The 17145-nt window shown below is 42.3% G+C and overlaps 3 protein-coding genes and 2 pseudogenes across 3 annotated transcripts; 2 read left to right on the top strand and 3 right to left on the bottom strand.

The window, feature by feature from the left end:
• The first annotated feature begins 227 nt into the window (after positions 1-227).
• On the top strand, positions 228-4202 carry LOC141848736 (uncharacterized). Its single transcript, XM_074736789.1, has 10 exons — positions 228-549; positions 1079-1164; positions 1248-1314; positions 1715-1857; positions 1936-1984; positions 2083-2220; positions 2303-2383; positions 3351-3527; positions 3616-3702; positions 3892-4202. The coding sequence occupies exons 1-10, from the start codon at positions 340-342 to the stop codon at positions 3952-3954; spliced, it is 1101 nt and encodes a 366-aa protein (XP_074592890.1). The 5' UTR covers positions 228-339; the 3' UTR covers positions 3955-4202.
• Positions 4203-5124: 922 nt separating this feature from the next.
• On the bottom strand, positions 5125-7493 carry LOC141848708 (small ribosomal subunit protein eS7-like). Its single transcript, XM_074736753.1, has 6 exons — positions 7422-7493; positions 6765-6860; positions 6610-6683; positions 6412-6535; positions 5577-5759; positions 5125-5378 (listed from the first exon to the last, which is right to left on the bottom strand). The coding sequence occupies exons 2-6, from the start codon at positions 6837-6839 to the stop codon at positions 5256-5258; spliced, it is 579 nt and encodes a 192-aa protein (XP_074592854.1). The 5' UTR covers positions 6840-6860; positions 7422-7493; the 3' UTR covers positions 5125-5255.
• Positions 7494-8832: 1339 nt separating this feature from the next.
• On the top strand, positions 8833-10858 carry LOC141811717 (uncharacterized; annotated as a pseudogene).
• On the bottom strand, positions 10085-13329 carry LOC141811510 (pentatricopeptide repeat-containing protein At2g30100, chloroplastic-like; annotated as a pseudogene).
• A 314-nt stretch (positions 13330-13643) lies between these two features.
• On the bottom strand, positions 13644-14861 carry LOC141811800 (jasmonate-induced oxygenase 4-like). The gene is made up of 3 exons (XM_074699856.1): positions 14398-14861; positions 13993-14317; positions 13644-13923 (listed from the first exon to the last, which is right to left on the bottom strand). The coding sequence occupies exons 1-3, from the start codon at positions 14859-14861 to the stop codon at positions 13678-13680; spliced, it is 1035 nt and encodes a 344-aa protein (XP_074555957.1). The 3' UTR covers positions 13644-13677.
• Between the last annotated feature and the right edge of the window lie 2284 nt (positions 14862-17145).

The following is a 17145-nucleotide window of genomic DNA, read 5'->3' as shown; positions in this document are numbered from 1 at the left end:
CGCAGACGGTGAACGAATTATATATATATATATTTTTGTATAACGCGTTTGGATCGACTGGACCTGAACCGGTATCGGACCGGTTAATCCAGTTTTTGAGTCAGATGCCAACTTCGACCGAAGTAATGAACCGGTCGTGGTTTTTTGACCCGACTCGATCTATAGGCGGAGGAGTCGAGAGGAGACCGTTGGTCCGGCTCTCCCCCCTCGCCTTCCTTCTTGTAAGTTCCGCCGCTCTCTTTTATCTTCCTCGCGGACTGTGCCGTTCCTCAACCTCGCCGTCTCGCTTCGACAGGTTGCTTCCGGTTTCGCTGTCTCTCTCACTGGTGATCAACCACCATGGCGTCGGCTTATACCGCTCTCCTCCCCTTGGCCCCGCTCCACCGGATCTCCCCCGTCAACGGCGCGCGGAGGTCGTTTCCCTGCCCCAGGAGCCTGTGGAGATCTAGGGTTTCGATGAGCGTCTCTGTTGGATCCAGATCCTCCGTAGCCAATGACGCCCTCTTCCAGGATTACAAGTCATCCACTGCCTTCTTGTTCCCCGGACAGGTAACTTGATGCTAGCTACCCTCTTTATCTCTCCGTCTCCTTTTTTTTTCTGGTTTCCTGCGTACCAGTGGCGGAATAAATTTATATAGAATTGTTATTTTTGAGAGGCGTAATGTTAGGCAAAACACTGAATTAACAGGGTATAGTTTTCCGGAATGTGGAATCGAGTCGTTCAAAGAGTCTATATCTCCAACTGATATGTATGTGAATGAAAAGCCTTCGTACAACATTGACGAGCAGATGTTTCTTACGATTAAAACCTTTTAATTCCTACTGTTTGATCACCATGGTGATATTCTGATTTTGTTAAATCTATAATTTTGTTTTATATCTCTCTAAAATATACTTTCAAATATATATATACACAGACATGGGCCATTCATCTGTTTTAGCAGCAAAGGAATTACCTAGAGTATGACAGATGCTTTGGTTCAAAATTGTTTCTGACTGCCTACCTATTTCCAGATGTTCCAGATATCCCTGTTGTTTTCGTCATACTAGATTTTTTTGCTAAAACTCTTCTTGGTAGGGTGCACAAACTGTTGGAATGGGTATTGAAGCCCAGAATGTAAAAGCAGCTGCTGAATTATTCAGGAAAGCAAATGAGACACTTGGGTATGCCTATACTCTTGTATAGAAATGCTATTTGCAATCATACTTTAAGAGTCTAACTTATGATTTTATTCCTTTTGACTTAGTTTTGATCTATTGGATGTTTGTGCAAATGGACCAAAAGAGAAGCTTGATTCAACAGTTATAAGCCAGGTACAGGAATGTAGAATTGTGTATGCGACCATATGCTGGTCATTATTTCTTTCTTCTGCTCTTTCTTTGGTCATTCATGAGTATCTCTTTCTTTTTCTTGTTGTCCAAGTAAGCAAAAATGTTGTGATTAGTTTCTTGAATGTGAGTTATATTACTGACATGTGATTTAGTTAAGTCTATCCTCTGTATTACTGTCATTAGAGGTTCATAGTAGTGCTCGATCGCACTTCCATAAACGTTTCATTTTTCTACTCTGAATTATGCAGCTTTACATTTCATTAGCTCTATAAATTATCTGCTATGTAGTCATGGAATACTTTTACCATATATTCAAAGACTATTTTCTTGTCATTTCAATCAAGAAATTTTACTCAACAGTATGTGATAAAATTATATACAGCCTGCCATTTACGTCACTAGTCTAGCTGCTGTTGAAGTATTGCGAGCACGTGAGGGAGGCCAGCATATAATAGATTCTGCAGACGTTACTTGTGGCTTGAGCTTGGGCGAGTATACGGCCCTTGCATTTGCTGGTGCATTCAGGTATTTTGTCTAGTGTATATCTTCTGGTTTGTTTTTGTCTCTGTCATTTTCCTTTTGACTGAGTTTATTATTCTCCAGTTTTGAGGATGGTCTCAAGCTAGTCAAACTAAGAGGAGAAGCAATGCAGGTTGGTGTATAAATTCAGAGTGATATACTAAACTATTTTCTCTTCTAGCTACTATAATTTCAAGAAAATAATTGCTCTTAGCCTCTTTTTCTGCTCAGGATGCAGCAGATGCTGCCAACAGTGCTATGGTAAGCGTCATTGGACTAGACTCTGACAAGGTTCAGTTGTTATGTGATGCTTGCAATGAAGAAGTTGATGAGCAAAATAAGGTTCAGATTGCAAACTTTTTATGCACGGTATGGTTTAGACCCAATGCCTTCTTTAGTATTTTGCAAACTCTTTGAACATCACCTCTAATGGACATCAGATGAAGTGCAGGGTAACTATGCTGTTTCTGGAGGTCTGAAGGGAATTGAAGCAGTTGAAGCTAAGGCAAAATCTTTCAAGGCTCGGATGACGGTCAGTGCTGTATAGTTTCTTATCATTTTATTGCACAAGAGTCAATTTTCTTGTTGAATGTTCAGCACATTGTTCTTATCTCATATGCTTTTTGATTACCTTCTTATCATGCTTGATGAAAGAAATTTTTGTCAAATGGGTCTATAGCTAAGAAAAAGATCAATGACTGAATTTATTGGTTATGATGTTGGCTTTGATGTTATTACACACTTAAACTACTACACTGCCATGTTTTTATTAATTTTCTAATTTTCTTGGCATTATTTTTTTGCAAATGATTTTATTGTGTTAGGGACATGCTGCCTTATCCATAATACCTTTTTACAAAACTAAGATTAGTTGGTACATGAAAATGTATTTGTTTAAGGTCTATTGTTTCTTTCTGTCAACAAATAGAAATACATTGGGTAAGAAGTTAACTTTTATTCAACCAAACTGGAAGGTTTTGTATCATCCCTAGCTTAAATTCTTTCTCAATTTTCTGAATGAAAATGCAGTGGTCCAAATTACCCTAGTTATCTAAACCAGACTGGGAGTGGCAAATTAGGTTAGATGACATACCTACGAGGAGGTTAGGAATCACAACTTATGTGATTGATTAAAATAATAGATCTACAGAAGCAAACATATCTTGATCAAAAAATCATAACATTCAATTAATGCCTAGTATTAAGACCTGGATGTTCTTCTGATGACCCACCTGGCTGACTGATTCCATTTTGGTTTCTTGATTTTCCAGTTTGTGAGTAGACACTGGATCTGGAGATGGTATTGATTAAATAACTATAGTCTAGTATGTCGCTTGGTCTTTTGTAGTCTCATACCTTATATAACTCCATGGTGTAATTTGAAAGTCTCAAATACAATTGGTTTCATTACAGAGAATCTTGCTGAATCCTTCCATTTTTAGCTGAGTGTTGATGTTGAGTGAATCTGCACTAAAACCAAATAAATCATTCATCACCAGGTACGTCTTGCCGTTGCCGGTGCCTTCCATACAGGCTTTATGGAACCCGCCGTCTCCAGATTAGAAGCTGCACTAGCATCAACAGAAATCAGAACTCCTAGGATACCAGTTATATCAAATGTGGATGCTCAGCCACACTCTGATCCCGATACAATTAAGAAAATTTTGGCTCGGCAGGTCTCATTGTTGGCCTTATCTTTACACTATTTACAGCTTGAAAAGATGATCCTTTTTAGCCTTATCGAACCAATTCTTGTTACTTCAGGTCACTTCACCTGTTCAGTGGGAATCAACTGTGAAGACTCTGTTAAGCAAAGGGCTGAAGAAAAGCTACGAGTTAGGACCTGGAAAGGTAATTTACACCAGAATATCACAATCGTCTTAAACTTTTCATTACACTTTTTTTATAAAAAAAAACAGTTTGGTCCTTCGAACTATAGTATCATGTTCCAAAAATGTTATTAATTTACTTAAAGAATTAGGGTTCTTAGTGTTGCAGTTATTAGCGTTGACAAATTTTCGATGAACATCATGTCATCAGGTCATTGCGGGGATCGTGAAAAGAATGGATAAAACTGCTGAGATCGAGAACATCGGTGCATGATAAGTTCGCCGGAGGAAGAAGCGTGCAGTATTTCTTGCGATCGTAGTAGACGAGGAGTGCTAATTTCTGCGTCCATGGTAGGATCAAGTATCAGGTGTTCAGTTTGCCTGCTTTAAACTCGGTTATTTTTTCCTTTTTTGTCCATTTTTTTTTATCATCACCTGTCTGATCTGGGAATTTGTATGTTTACTAAACGCCAATTATGAAGAACACATGTTTCGGAAAATGTCAAAAACATTGCCTTTCAATGACTGAGCAAAGCAATTTGTTTCTGTATATATATATATATATATTTATACATATAAGACAATTACAATCGAAAATGCTGAAAATGCAAACGATTATAAAAACAAAAGTAGGATTAAAAAAAATAAAAATTCTCTATAAAAAAATATGGCTAAGAGTAGATGAACGTAGGACAAAAATTCTATAAAAATATAAACTATCCTAATTACTTTTATCCTTATTTTTTTAGCAAGTAACTGCAACATAGAAAATAGTAGTTACACATGATAAAAGTTATATACTACTTTCTAAATTATATTCATTACAAATATAATGACTATCATAATATCTCTATCATTTATTTTGTGAAATATTATTTTAAAAAATAAAATATAAATAATATAAATAAAAATTAACAATTAACTTTTACATGTGAAAATTACATACTAACTTCTTCTCAACTAACTATAAAAGCTACATTACTACCTTCTATCATAACATTTAAAATATAATATGCTATCTTCTTCCATATCAATCAAAATATAAAAATATTTTAAACAATTCGCATTAAACGAAACACTTTAATTAAAAATGCAACACTCATATTTTTACCCTTGAATGTATATAATATAAGATATACATATAAGCCAATTCATTAAGACAAATTAATTATTCTTAAATTTTATAGAATTATTTCAAAAAGTGTTATACATTTATAATTCTACATGGATTCAAATAATATCCTTAAATACATTATTAATAGATGTGATTATCCCAACTCAAATACATTATATCAATTCGCATTTAAATTTAATCTGAATTAAAAATGAAGCTTTTCTGCTCCACACCAAAAATACATCCTCCACAAATTTATGCCCTTAAGCGCGGACTACACAATCACTACATCCACGAATGCTTTATTCGTAAAATGTTACTCAAGACACAAAACGACCAAATGAGTTTCTTTAATTTCTGAAAGCAAAGACAGAATTGAAGTGTTCCCAAAAAAGCATCTCTTGCTTACAAATGAGGAAAGCAAATGAAATGAAAGGCTACTTACTACCCATAAGCATCATTTAAGCACTCTCTGTGACAGGGTACTCGAACACCACTTCTTTTCCACAAAGTTTCCGGTAAACCCCTGTAAAAGTTTCCAACTTGTATTCCGTGTTGTTACGCTCCTTTGGGTCCAAGAAAATCTGATGAGGAAAAATGTAGTTGATTGATCTTTTCATAAGAACATTTTCACTATAATTAACTGATAATAAAGCAAAGCAACTGATATAGGAATCGAGATAATAGTTAAGAAAGTGTGAGTTGTTCAAGGAACCGACACAAAAGAAAGGAGTAAACTGGTGCCAAATAACAACTGATCATTACAAGGACAATGTTTATACCTTTATGATTTTTGAGCCATCCAAACGATATCTGATGCGCTTTCCTACAATTTCAGCAGGGTACACTACATCTTCAAGGATGGCATCATGGACGGCAGTGAGAGTGCGGGAGCGAGGGCGCACAACGGCAGAACCTTTCTTTGGGGGCTTCAGTATCCTCCGGGTAGCGATAAGTACTACATCCTATCAGACAAATGGACAGTTGACTAAAAGTTGGCAGATGCATAAAAAAGAGCCAAACATCCATTTAGGATCCCAGAAGCTACAATCACATTGTAGATATCATAACATTTTCATTGAAAAGTTAACTACTTATAGGTAAACATATTGTTCCTGAGATATTCTGATCCTAGAAGAAACTTTAGAACACATTTTTTGGTTCATGGATAGCTTGATGTGAAATCACGGGGATCAGGAAGAAAATTTTCTAATTGAGAATCAAGATTACAGAAACATAGCATTAGTCTACGTGTCCTACATTATGGCAAACACCATTCATCACTCAAAAAAAAAACAAACACTTAGCCGGAGATGATCTCAGTTTTTAGTGATTATACAAAGCACCCTGTCTGTCGGCATTGAACAGAACAATGAACGTTTACAAATATATGTAAATAGCACCAACAGATGTTTGCAATAGTGGCATACAAGCTAAATGGCTACCATTCAAAAGTTGAGTATATATATACACATATATGTATTATATTATATTATATTATAGTTTTCAATGTTAAATCTTATAGTTAGTCAATTTGATATAAACATCTTCAATTAATAGACTTAATTGCAAACAAAGACTTGCATGAGATTAATTGAAATGAAGGAGTAGGTTTACCTTCCCACTGAACTTCTTTTCCAGTTCTCTAACTAGCCTCACATGAATCTTTTTGTAGGCTTTACGCAGTCTGTATGGAATGTGAATAACAACAGCTTTCCTGTTGCCAGCTATATCAATTTGCCTGTACCAAAAACCATAAAATTTATATAAAATAAGCATATCTGCAAGTTCACAAAACAAAATTTACAAACTTACGCTGCTGAATTTATGTAAAGATCCTTCAAGTCACTCTTCAACTCCTGGTTCCCATTCTCCAGATCAAAGAATGCCTGCTATGAACATGAACAGTTCATTTGGGATCTCAACATAAACATCAGAACAACACGATATGAAAGATGAAGACAACTAGCCTGAGCCACAGTGTCTTCAAACTCAGTAGGTTCCGCACCCTTATCCTTTAGGATCTTCTTCCTCGCAGTAAACATTTTCCCTAATACTTCCTAGGCCTGCAAAAGAATGGAATCCGAAATATTAGTTTTGAACTATGTCATCCGCATGTCATAATAATATAAATTCATCTCTCAACAATTACGTGGGATTACACACGGAAAAACTAAAATAATAAAATGTTTTGTTGATCAATCCAATGAGCAACGAACAAAAATAAATTATCACGGACACATAATGGACCATGCAAGATGCAGATTTCTACGTTAGGTTCAATGGACATGATGAGCGCTACGATTACGAATGAAGAAATTAGAAAGCGAGCCCTGTTGAATGAAAAGGAATAAATTTAAGGGAAGAACTAGCAGCAATACCGAAAAATTGTAGGTGGAACAAAAATATATATAGCACAAATTAGATTGTGAAGATAAAACAGCCAGATCGATGCTAAGGCGAGCTTGTGATTTGGATTAGCAACGACAAAGTAGTAAAATACTCAATGCTGCATCAAAGAATAAAAATAAAGAATACACAAACCGAGGAAATAACGAACAATCAGATCAAATGGTAAAAGCTTGGATCGAAACAGATAATAAGAATTGCGATCGAGCGAGATCTACCTTGCTACCGACGAGGAGGAGGAGGAAGAGCGAGAACGCCGCCGCAACTCGACTAGGGTTCGGCAAGGAGGCGAACCCCGCGCCTTTAAATATGAAATCCACAAGGGAGCGCCGGTTTACGTGTTTCGTTTGATGGAAGAATCTGAACCGTTCGATGACGCAAAAGAGACTGGCCGTTGGATTAAAATCGGAAGGTCAAGGATGCTCCTCTGTTTTGATAAAGTCCTTTATTTTTTAGCAAGTAATTAATAAATCAATAATTAAAAACAGTTTAGAGACTAGGGAATATACATGGCTACTAATAGTTTTCTGAATTTTTATTATTAAATTAAAATGACAAATTTTTGTTCAGTGAAAACATTAATTAAATTAATTATTTTTTTATTTTAACAATTAATATACGGCCCATATTGCAGGCCCATCTTAACTTATCTATCTATCAAATCTGAGCCCAGTTATCCGCGAGCCCATAATCGAACCCATTCACGACAGGGCACGTGACCAATCAACTCTCGCCCCTCTTTGATTAATCCAATTCCAATGAACATGTGATTCCGGTTCGGTTCGTCTCGACCGGAGCAATAATTTAAGTGGATTAGGCGCAAGAATCTTGCCTGCCTCGGAATTAATTAAGCCGACCCCATGATTGGATAACTAAACCCGGTTCAGTGTGAATGAGGAGGGGGGACCAAGATGAATAATGAATGCGTGGTCACGTGATAGACGATTATTATTAACTTTTGTCACGTGATTACTTATTTGGAATTTAGAATTATAAATACCCGTGGGTGTACCTTTTTGTTCCCCTCTGTCCCTTTCTTTTATGTGTAAGTTTCTTCCTAGATTTATTCAAAAAATATTTTTTAAGAATTCTTAATTATTATATTATATTATATATTCACTCCAACATATGACATGATCCCAACTCCTACAGGCATGTTCTACTAATTTATGAGTTGACTAATTTATATATCCACTTGCCAAAAATAATCTCACAAATATTGTAAAATAATAATAATAATAATAATAATAATAATAATAATAATAGATTTGCAGCTTAATAATATGAAACTCTAAAATAGGGTTTTTAAAATTTAATTTATTATTAAAATATGGATGAATTTGACCTTATAAATTAGAGTTAGAGTGGTCCATCAGTAGTACAATAAGTAGGGAAGCAAAAGCGAAGTTGCAGCGGGAGGAACAGGAGCGGAGCAGTTCTACATCAAGCTCTTCCGTTTCCTCTTCCATTTGCCAATTTACTACAACTACTACTGGTACGATCCTGAATCCTCCTTCGTAGCCATCGCTTCTTGGAGTTTGTTTGGAGTTTCATGGAGCAGTAGAAGTCGAGGGTGTTTGTGCCTTTTCTTTTGCCGTTGGCTTTGCTTTGATTTGGAGGCTGACGGAGATGGCAGCGGCGCTGGAGTGCTGGTCCGGTCGGCCGAGCACCGATGAGGACATGGTGGAGCAGGTGCTGATGCAGACTCATGAGCGGTCCGAGGCGTTCCACCGCGCCGCTGCCGCGTCTCCGACCTGCAACTCTTCTTCTTCTTCTTCTTCATCGTCGTCGTCCTCCTCGGCTTCCCCCTCCGCGGCCTTGCCGCCGCCCAAGAAGTGGCAGCGCCTCGGCCGCAACTTCGCCGGCGCCATCGCCGCCCTTCGTAGCTCCCTCTCCCTCAACCTCGACTCCGTCCGTGAACCTTCGCCTTCGCGCTTCGATCGCCTCTTCCGCGGCGGACGTAATCTGGGCTCTCAGCCGCCGGAGAGGTTCTTCTCCAATGCCCGCCGCCATTTTGATGCTCTGCCCAAGAGGTGTTCGCCTGTGCCAGTTGCTATCTTTTCGAGGCTTTGATCGGCTAAAAACTCCTCTTTTGCTTGAATCGATGCCGCAGCTATGCGCAAGCAGGATTCGACATGAAAGATGTGCTTTTGCATGTGCGATTGGTCGAGCAGGCTGTGGCGGACGACCACCCAGCGATCAACCTTCAAGAGATTCACGACGACGAAAACGGCAGCGAGGGAGTGGTTTTCAAGGTCACATTCGCCTGCAGCTCGCCCCTGTCATGGCCGGCGATGTCGGGATCTCTGGATACTTCACTGATCTGTTGCAAGAAGATCCAGATCTTTGAGAAGAAAGGCTTGGCGCTCGGCGTCGTCACCGTGCTCGTCCGGAAAGGCAGCGAGCGGCAGTTCAAAGGCCGGATAGAGGCTTCCGTGAAGGCGGCGGTGAAGAAGCCCAAGACCAACGACGCCAAGCTCTCCTTCGGGCTCTGCGGATGCCAAGAAGAGATCTCGAGGGCCATCGAGGAGGCCCAGTTCGAGGCGGAGGACGGGCAGGCGGCCGACGTCGACGCGCTACGGCGGGCGCAGCGGCTGCCCTGCCCGCTCCCGATGTCGTCGGTCGTCGTCTCCATCGACGAGTGGCAGAGCATCCTGTCGGGCGGCGACGAGCTGGGGCGGTGGGTGTTAAACTCCGACGAGGTGAAGCTCCTCGACCGCGCCTGGCCCAACGCCTTCAGAGGCACCTACAGGGGCCGGCGGGCGTGGGTCAAAAAGCTCCGGGGCTGCGACCGGGGGAGCTCCTACGACGTCGAGGTCCGGCAGGATCTCCTCCAGCTGATGAGCTGCAGCCAAAAGAACATCCTCCAGTTCTACGGCATCTTCTTCGAGGAGAGCCATGGCCTCTGCGTGGTGACAAGGATGATGGACGGTGGATCAGTGCACGATCTGATCCAGAAGAACAGAAAGCTTCCGGCGAGGGAGGTGGCGAGCATTGCATTGGACGTCGCAGAGGGACTCCTGTTCATGAACAACCATGGAGTGGCTTACAGAGACCTCAACACACAGCGAATTCTACTGGACAGGCACAGGAACGCTTGCCTCGGGGACATGGGCATAGTCACTTCCTGCAACAGCGTCGGCGAGGTTACGGAGTACGAGACAGCAGGCTACCGGTGGCTGGCGCCGGAGGTCAGTACCTCTCATAAGCTCATGCTCTAACCATTCTTCTCATTACAGATTCAGCTGAGCTATCATACCTTCAAAAACTTATAAGATCATTGAAGATTACTAGTCCTCCTGCAACTTTTATCAGATTAAGCAACTTTCGGCACACTGACTGATGCAGTTTGATTCTGATCCTAATACAGATAATCGCTGGCGACTGTGAGACTGTGGCAGAGACTTGGATGAGCAATGTGTACAGCTACGGCATGGTTGTGTGGGAGATGCTGACTGGCGAGGCAGCTTACTCTTCCTACTCACCAGTTCAAGCAGCAGTAGGGATCGCAACCTGTGGCCTAAGGCCAGAGATTCCCCAAGACACCCCTCAGTTTCTCAAGTCACTCATGAGCAGGTGCTGGGACAGTATCCCTACAAGGAGACCTCAGTTTGCAGAGATCGTCTCAGTCCTAAACAGCCAGAATGGTAGATGACATATGCGAGAAAGAATACCTTTTGTGTTTCCTGCTGTGAATTTGGTGAGAGTTTGAGAGCGTGCTTGCTTCTGCCAATATCTCTTCTTACAATATGCTTCTATCTGAAACAAACTCCAGTGCTACAGAGATTTTCTATCACTGTCCAAACTTTGTGAAATCCTATTAAGAAGTCCATTATGTTCCTTTTGAGCCTCATTCTTTACAACTTAATGCGAAAGGTGAACTAAAACATCTGCACACTTTTGCAAAGCCTGGTGTAGGGTTCTATGTTTCCAGATTCCTGTATGCTCTTTCTTAGAGCTTGCAAAACAGCAACCCGATCCAAGGAGTCTGGGCATAAGCCCAAGTCGAGCATCCTTATGAGCGTTTCCAAAGCATCAAGTTGTGCCATCCTTTCAAGTAGCCATGAAAATGTCTTCTTCTGCTCCAGCGAGCAGTCGTCCGACAGCACCATTTTCCTTCTGTGAAGCACAAGTTGCTAGAGCTGCATCATATAGCTCTCTGTCGAGGCAAGGAGCACGGAGAGTTTCATTAGCCAAAACTTCTGCTCCACCTCTAGTCAGAAACTGGCACATGTATATAGTGAAAGAAACCTCTCATGAACAACTCCAGAGCCAGAGACCATTGAGCTACCCCCTGCAGTGCCCAATCTGATAAAGAATTCCATTGCTTTTGAGCATCAACTGATATTTTTCGGTACGCTGAGATTCTCAACATCCTGTTTGACGATCAAGCCAGCCTTCGAAGAACTCCTTTTGCTCTTTAACTAGTGCTGTCAATGCAATTATATAACTATAAACTTCAGGTTTTAAGCCATTGTCTTTGAAATCGATAACCGATTTAACTGCTTCCAAGTAATTTCCATCTACCTGAAAGTATCAGACAAGAGGCTAAGATCCATAAGTGCCTTGATATACGACTAACAAAGAGATAACTCCACATGAAAGAGGAATCATATAGCAATTACGGATTGTTGCAAGATTATCTTCGGTAAACTTTAGTATAGCTTGAAAATTCTATACTCTTTGCATAACAACGGAGTTTTTGATTGCTCTGATCAATAAAAGTTTAAGGTCGTAATATTCTATTCTCCATCCCGACTAAAACAAAACCCCAAGAAGAAAGCACAAAAAACCTTCAATTCTAGAATAAACATTTTTCAGTTGAGCATATGAACCAAAAACTGATCACGAGCACAACTCTAGACAAATACACCAGCAGAAACTAAAGTGCGCATGCACAAAGAGCTGAAACATGGAAGAATTACGTTGTATAAATCATCGATTTGCCTTAAAAGCCTATCTAACTAATTTTAAAAACCTCATCTTTCACACAATCACAGAGATCTAATGCAATTGCCACATGTTTACCATTCATATTATGTTTCCTCTGCAAAAAGGAAAATTGCCAGAACTCATATGGGAAACCAATTGTGCTTAGTTCTGGATACTGATTTGCTGTAGGTGTTTACAAAGACACAATATGCTAATGGACCTTAAACATCGGAATGGAGTGATATTCATGATCAGCTTGACACAACCTAGAAATTATTCAACACAAATATGTAAAGAAATGAATAGAATCATCAGTTTCAAGCTAATACAAGATAGAAATTCATAAGAAAGGAAATTATGCAGTCGATGAAACAGCTACACAAAAACCTAAAGAGCATGCCAAGAAGATGAACTATAACAAGGATCAGTTTGACAGGCAGTAGTGCAAATTAAGGATCAATTGGTTGCGCAAGATGGAATCGAGCTTACCATCATCTTCCACACGAGATATCCAACTGGCCCTCCTCCTCCTCTCTCGCCCACGCTTCCATCTTCAATTTTGCAGCTGCCGATTGCCCTGCGTCTCAGAACTTCCTTCACGAAGGGGCCACCGCTTCGTCCATCTTGCCCTTGTCCCAGTACAGACCCACCACCTTTTACACCATGCTGAATCCCGGATCGAACCCCCCACGCACTCCATCTCATTCCGCCGCGCAACCACGTCCGCCGCCGCGTGCTCCTCGGCGATGAGGAACTCGATCCAGTCGCAGGCGATGGACCATGAGCTCCGCAGTCACGGCGTCGACCCGGTTCCCTCCCCTCCTGGGCGAAGTAGACCAGCACCAGATGGCACCAGATGCAGCTCCCGGGCGGACAGCCGCTCGACCAGCTCCACGATGCTCTCCATCTCTTCGATCTCTTCGAATAATCCTGCCCCGATTTCCTCCTCGGCGTCGCTGGTGAGGAGGCGGTCGAATCGGAGCGATTCGAGGGCTTGATTCGGGAAGACCTGGAGAGGCAGTTGAGGACCGAGTTTGCGAATGGAAAACGACGATGTGGCAGGCGGCGGCGGAGGAGGAGCGGGAGGCGGCGGCGGAAAGCAGAGGAGGAGAGGAAAGAACCAGTGGGAGGAGAGAGGGCCACGGGTCGGCAGAGTCCAAAGCCTCGTCTCCCCTCCGACGACTCTCCGCCAGAGTTTTTATATTTATATATATATATATTATTTTTATTATTTTTTAAAAAACTATAGTTCCTTCTTAGGATAGGATTTTTGAGGAATTAAATTTACCATATAATAATTCAATAAAAATAGTATTTGTAATTTATTATCATGAGATATTTTTTGTGAAGGAACTAGTTAAAGTAAATTCATTAAAAAAAAAATTGTGATCCATTGAAATAAAATTATTTTTGATTGTCCATTTAATCAATCTCTAAGGTCCATTTATTATCTAGACTATAATTGTGAATTATTCATTTAAGAAATAACGCACGTTTTAGTTGCGTCTTTATTAATCAAGGGCGAATATTTGTACATACTACTCAAGTGGTCTTGAGTGAGTCCACGTGGGACTGTCGTCCAAGCCCTAACATCCTGATCTGGATCTTGTACTCCTTGTACGTAATTGGCCTGTACAAGGCGGGCCCACTTCGTCTCACAATTTCACTGGCGGGTGAGATGAGTATGTCGTCTTGTGGGTTGTGAAAGTAAGCGACGGAGATCCTGTCGGCGGCGGCGTTAGCCGTCACACGATGCTCGACGCTCTTGAACGTGCCGTTCGATAGCAACTGCATGATCCATGCAAAACCAGTTGACTCTCAAATCTGAATATTATTACGGGCAAATGAACAGTTGACCTGGATTTGGTCGCCTATGTTGACGATGAGTCCGCCGGGGACAGGGTCCACGGTGATCCACTCGCCGGCGTGGCGGACCTGCAGCCCCTTGACGTGCTCGTCGGGCAGCAGGAAGGTGAGGCCTCCGGGGTCGGAGTGCGCCGACAGCCCCAGCGTGAGCTCCGGCTGCGGGCACTTGGGGTAGTAGTTCACTCTTATCGCCGCCGCCGCCTCCCCGAACGCCGCCTCCATGAACCCCTCCTCCACCCCCAGCGCCGCCGATATCGCCCTCTTCACCGCCTCAACCACCTTCGCCAGCGCCGCACAGTAGGCCTCTGTTTTCTCTCTGGTTTCGGTTCTCCAAAGCATGGTGAATTCCCCTGTTTTTCTCTGTAATTTCAATTAAAAATGGAATTGTTTGATTACCTTAATTGAGATGGCGAGGAGGGCCATTTGGTTGGTGGGGAGGGGGGGAAGAGGTGGAGGAAGAAGTAGTCGCCCCAGTCGAGGAGGGCGCCCTTGACGACGCCGACGCGGCTGCCGTAGCCCTCGAACGTCGCCGGCGAGTTGGCGTACCGCTGCTTCTCCTCCATCGGCAGCGCGAAGAACTCCCGCCACGCCCGCCGCACCTCCTCCGCAGTTTCAATGCCGTGGTTCACCAACTGGAAGAATCCCCAGTCCCTGCACGCCGCCGCCACAGCCGCCGTCTCTCGGCCGGACGCCAGCGAGGCAAAATCGATCACCGGAATATTATTACTCGCAGTGACGGGGACTGCAGCCAAGTTGGGCCGCTCGGAGCAGGGCCTGACGTAGCAGTCGGGGATGGTGGCGGCGTCGGCGAGGGTTTGGACCCGAACGATGGGTTCCGGCCACTCGTACACCGCCTCCATGGGCTTGGTTTGGGCGGCGATTTCACAGAGAGTCGCCGGAGTTATATAGGCAGCAATGATGTGGAAATTTGCATTTCGCCGCCTCAATTTACCTCATTAAAAAAATACTCTTTAAATTTTGAAAAATTACTCTCTAAAGTTGTAAAAGATCTTAAATACTTCAAAAGGAAACCATGGATGTAGTTGGTTAGTATTGTGATGTGTTTATGGCCAGTATTTTCTTTTTCTTCGCTAAGATTCAAATCTTGTTCTTTTCTGCAACTCTGCTGCGTCGTAATCAACTCAGCTATGTTAGTTATGACACATGATGTTTATGGCCAATTCAATTGGATGGAACGTGTGATGGGATTGTATCCATGATTTGTGTGAATACTTTGTCTTCATTTGCCCACCTATTAGCTATCCATCCAAGTAAACGCAATCTTTTAACTTTTAATGAGAGAAGTTTTCAATAGTGGGATTGGATTTTAGCGTGCACGAGTTTAATTTGAGAGGGGGAGGAAAAGAGACAACACAAAGTAAACGTGCATGAATGGAAGAGTTGAAATAGAGCTCTACTTACAAGAATGGACTATTTAGTCGAGAGGGAAGTGTCACAAGAATTTCAAATTAATGATTGAGGGTTTGATTTTATTTCAAAATTATCGGATGGATGCATTTTTAATGATTTTATTTTAAAAATACTCTTTGATCTAACATTATTGTAATAACTATCAGTAGGTATTATAAAGTGCATAAGTTATTGAGTAGCTGTTATAACGTGTAAAAATTATCAGTAACTACTATAACGTATTTTAGAATAAGTTCAGGATTTATAACTTGTAGAAGCTACCTAGTAGCTATTACAATATATTTAGGATGAGTTTAGGATTTATACCTTATAGAAGTTATACATTAGCTACTACAATGTGTATAAACTACCCAGTAGCTGCTACAACGTGTTTAGGATGAATTTAAGATTTAGGATCTCTAAATGATATTATATCAAAATACTATTTACCAACTTAATCAAAATTATTAAAAATCATCAAAATCATTTTAAAATAGTTATGTTTCGGTTGAGAACTGCTTCAGGACACGTCACCGGACCTCCTCGTTGATGGCGTCTGAACAGTGGCGGATGAGAGAGATGGTAAGAGCTTCACGATCGCCGGAGACTCCGCCGGAGTAGAGGATGGACAGCAACCGCTCCATGGACAGCCTGCGATCACAGAGATCGTCAGTAGGAAGGCCAGGGGGTACCCTGGCGCGACCACTCCGACGATCAAGTCAGAGACCAAGGAAGAAGATGAACAGTAGCAAGAAAATGGTTGAGAGTATGAGAATGGCCAGAGTGCGAGAGAGCTTACATGCGGAGCGGAGTGGTCTTTTTAAGGAGAGATGAGCGTGCATACCTGTCACGTCATCATTTAAGGAATGTCTCATCATGATTAATGAAGTGGCAGGAACAATCGAGTTCCTTGTCCCATCACCGGTAAGGCAGTATCTTGTCACTTTCTGAGTGTGCAACGGGGCAAGCCGCAGAGAAATACCTTGATTGATGGGGGCGTGGGTCTGTCAGAGATCATGATGAGGTGGGCCAGGGCACTGTGAGGAGGGTAGTTATACTAAAATGCTAGCAAAACACAAGCAGAAGCTAAGTGAAGTGATTCAGTGATCTGGTTGATGTAGAACCGCATGGGGAGAGCTAACTAGGGCACGGCTGAAGGGAAGGATTCGGCTACTACATGGCCGAACTGAAGGACTTGGCGCGCAGTTAGCTAAATGGACGGAGTCGGATAGGCGTCTGCCGAATGGGAAGGTTAGGTAAGGCGTTTGCCTCATGGAAGGGTTCGGCGAGGCGTCAGCCGAATGGAAGGGTTCGGCGAGGCGTCTGCCAAATGGAAGGGTTAGGCAAGACGTCCGCCGAATGGAAGGGTTCGGCGAGGCATCGGCCGAATGGAAGGGTTCGGCGAGGCGTCGGCCGAATGGAAGGGTTCGGCAAGGCGTCGGCCGAATGGAAGGGTTCGGCGAGACGTCTGCCGAATGGAAGCGTTCGGTTCGTGATTAGCCGAAAGGGGGCCATCGGCCTGTAGTTAGCCGAATGGAAGCCTTTGGCCTGTAGTTGGCCGAATGGAGGATGCGGCGCAGTACTTGCCGAGTGAAGGTGTTCGGCGTATAGTTATCCAAATGAGTGGATTCGGTATGCATTTGAACGAATGGAGTGAGTCGGCGTGCCTTTAGCCAAGTGAAGGTATTTTGCTGGTGCAGGCTTGTACTACCCAAGGGAAGTTTGATTCAGCGA

Source organism: Curcuma longa, chromosome 17, assembly GCF_044706935.1.
Source record: "Curcuma longa cultivar G26 ecotype Majalengka, Jawa Barat chromosome 17, ITB_CL_G26_1.1, whole genome shotgun sequence".
NCBI lineage: Eukaryota > Viridiplantae > Streptophyta > Magnoliopsida > Zingiberales > Zingiberaceae > Curcuma > Curcuma longa.
The sequence above is the reverse complement of the archived record's forward strand: the minus strand, read 5'-3'. Positions and strand labels throughout refer to the sequence as shown.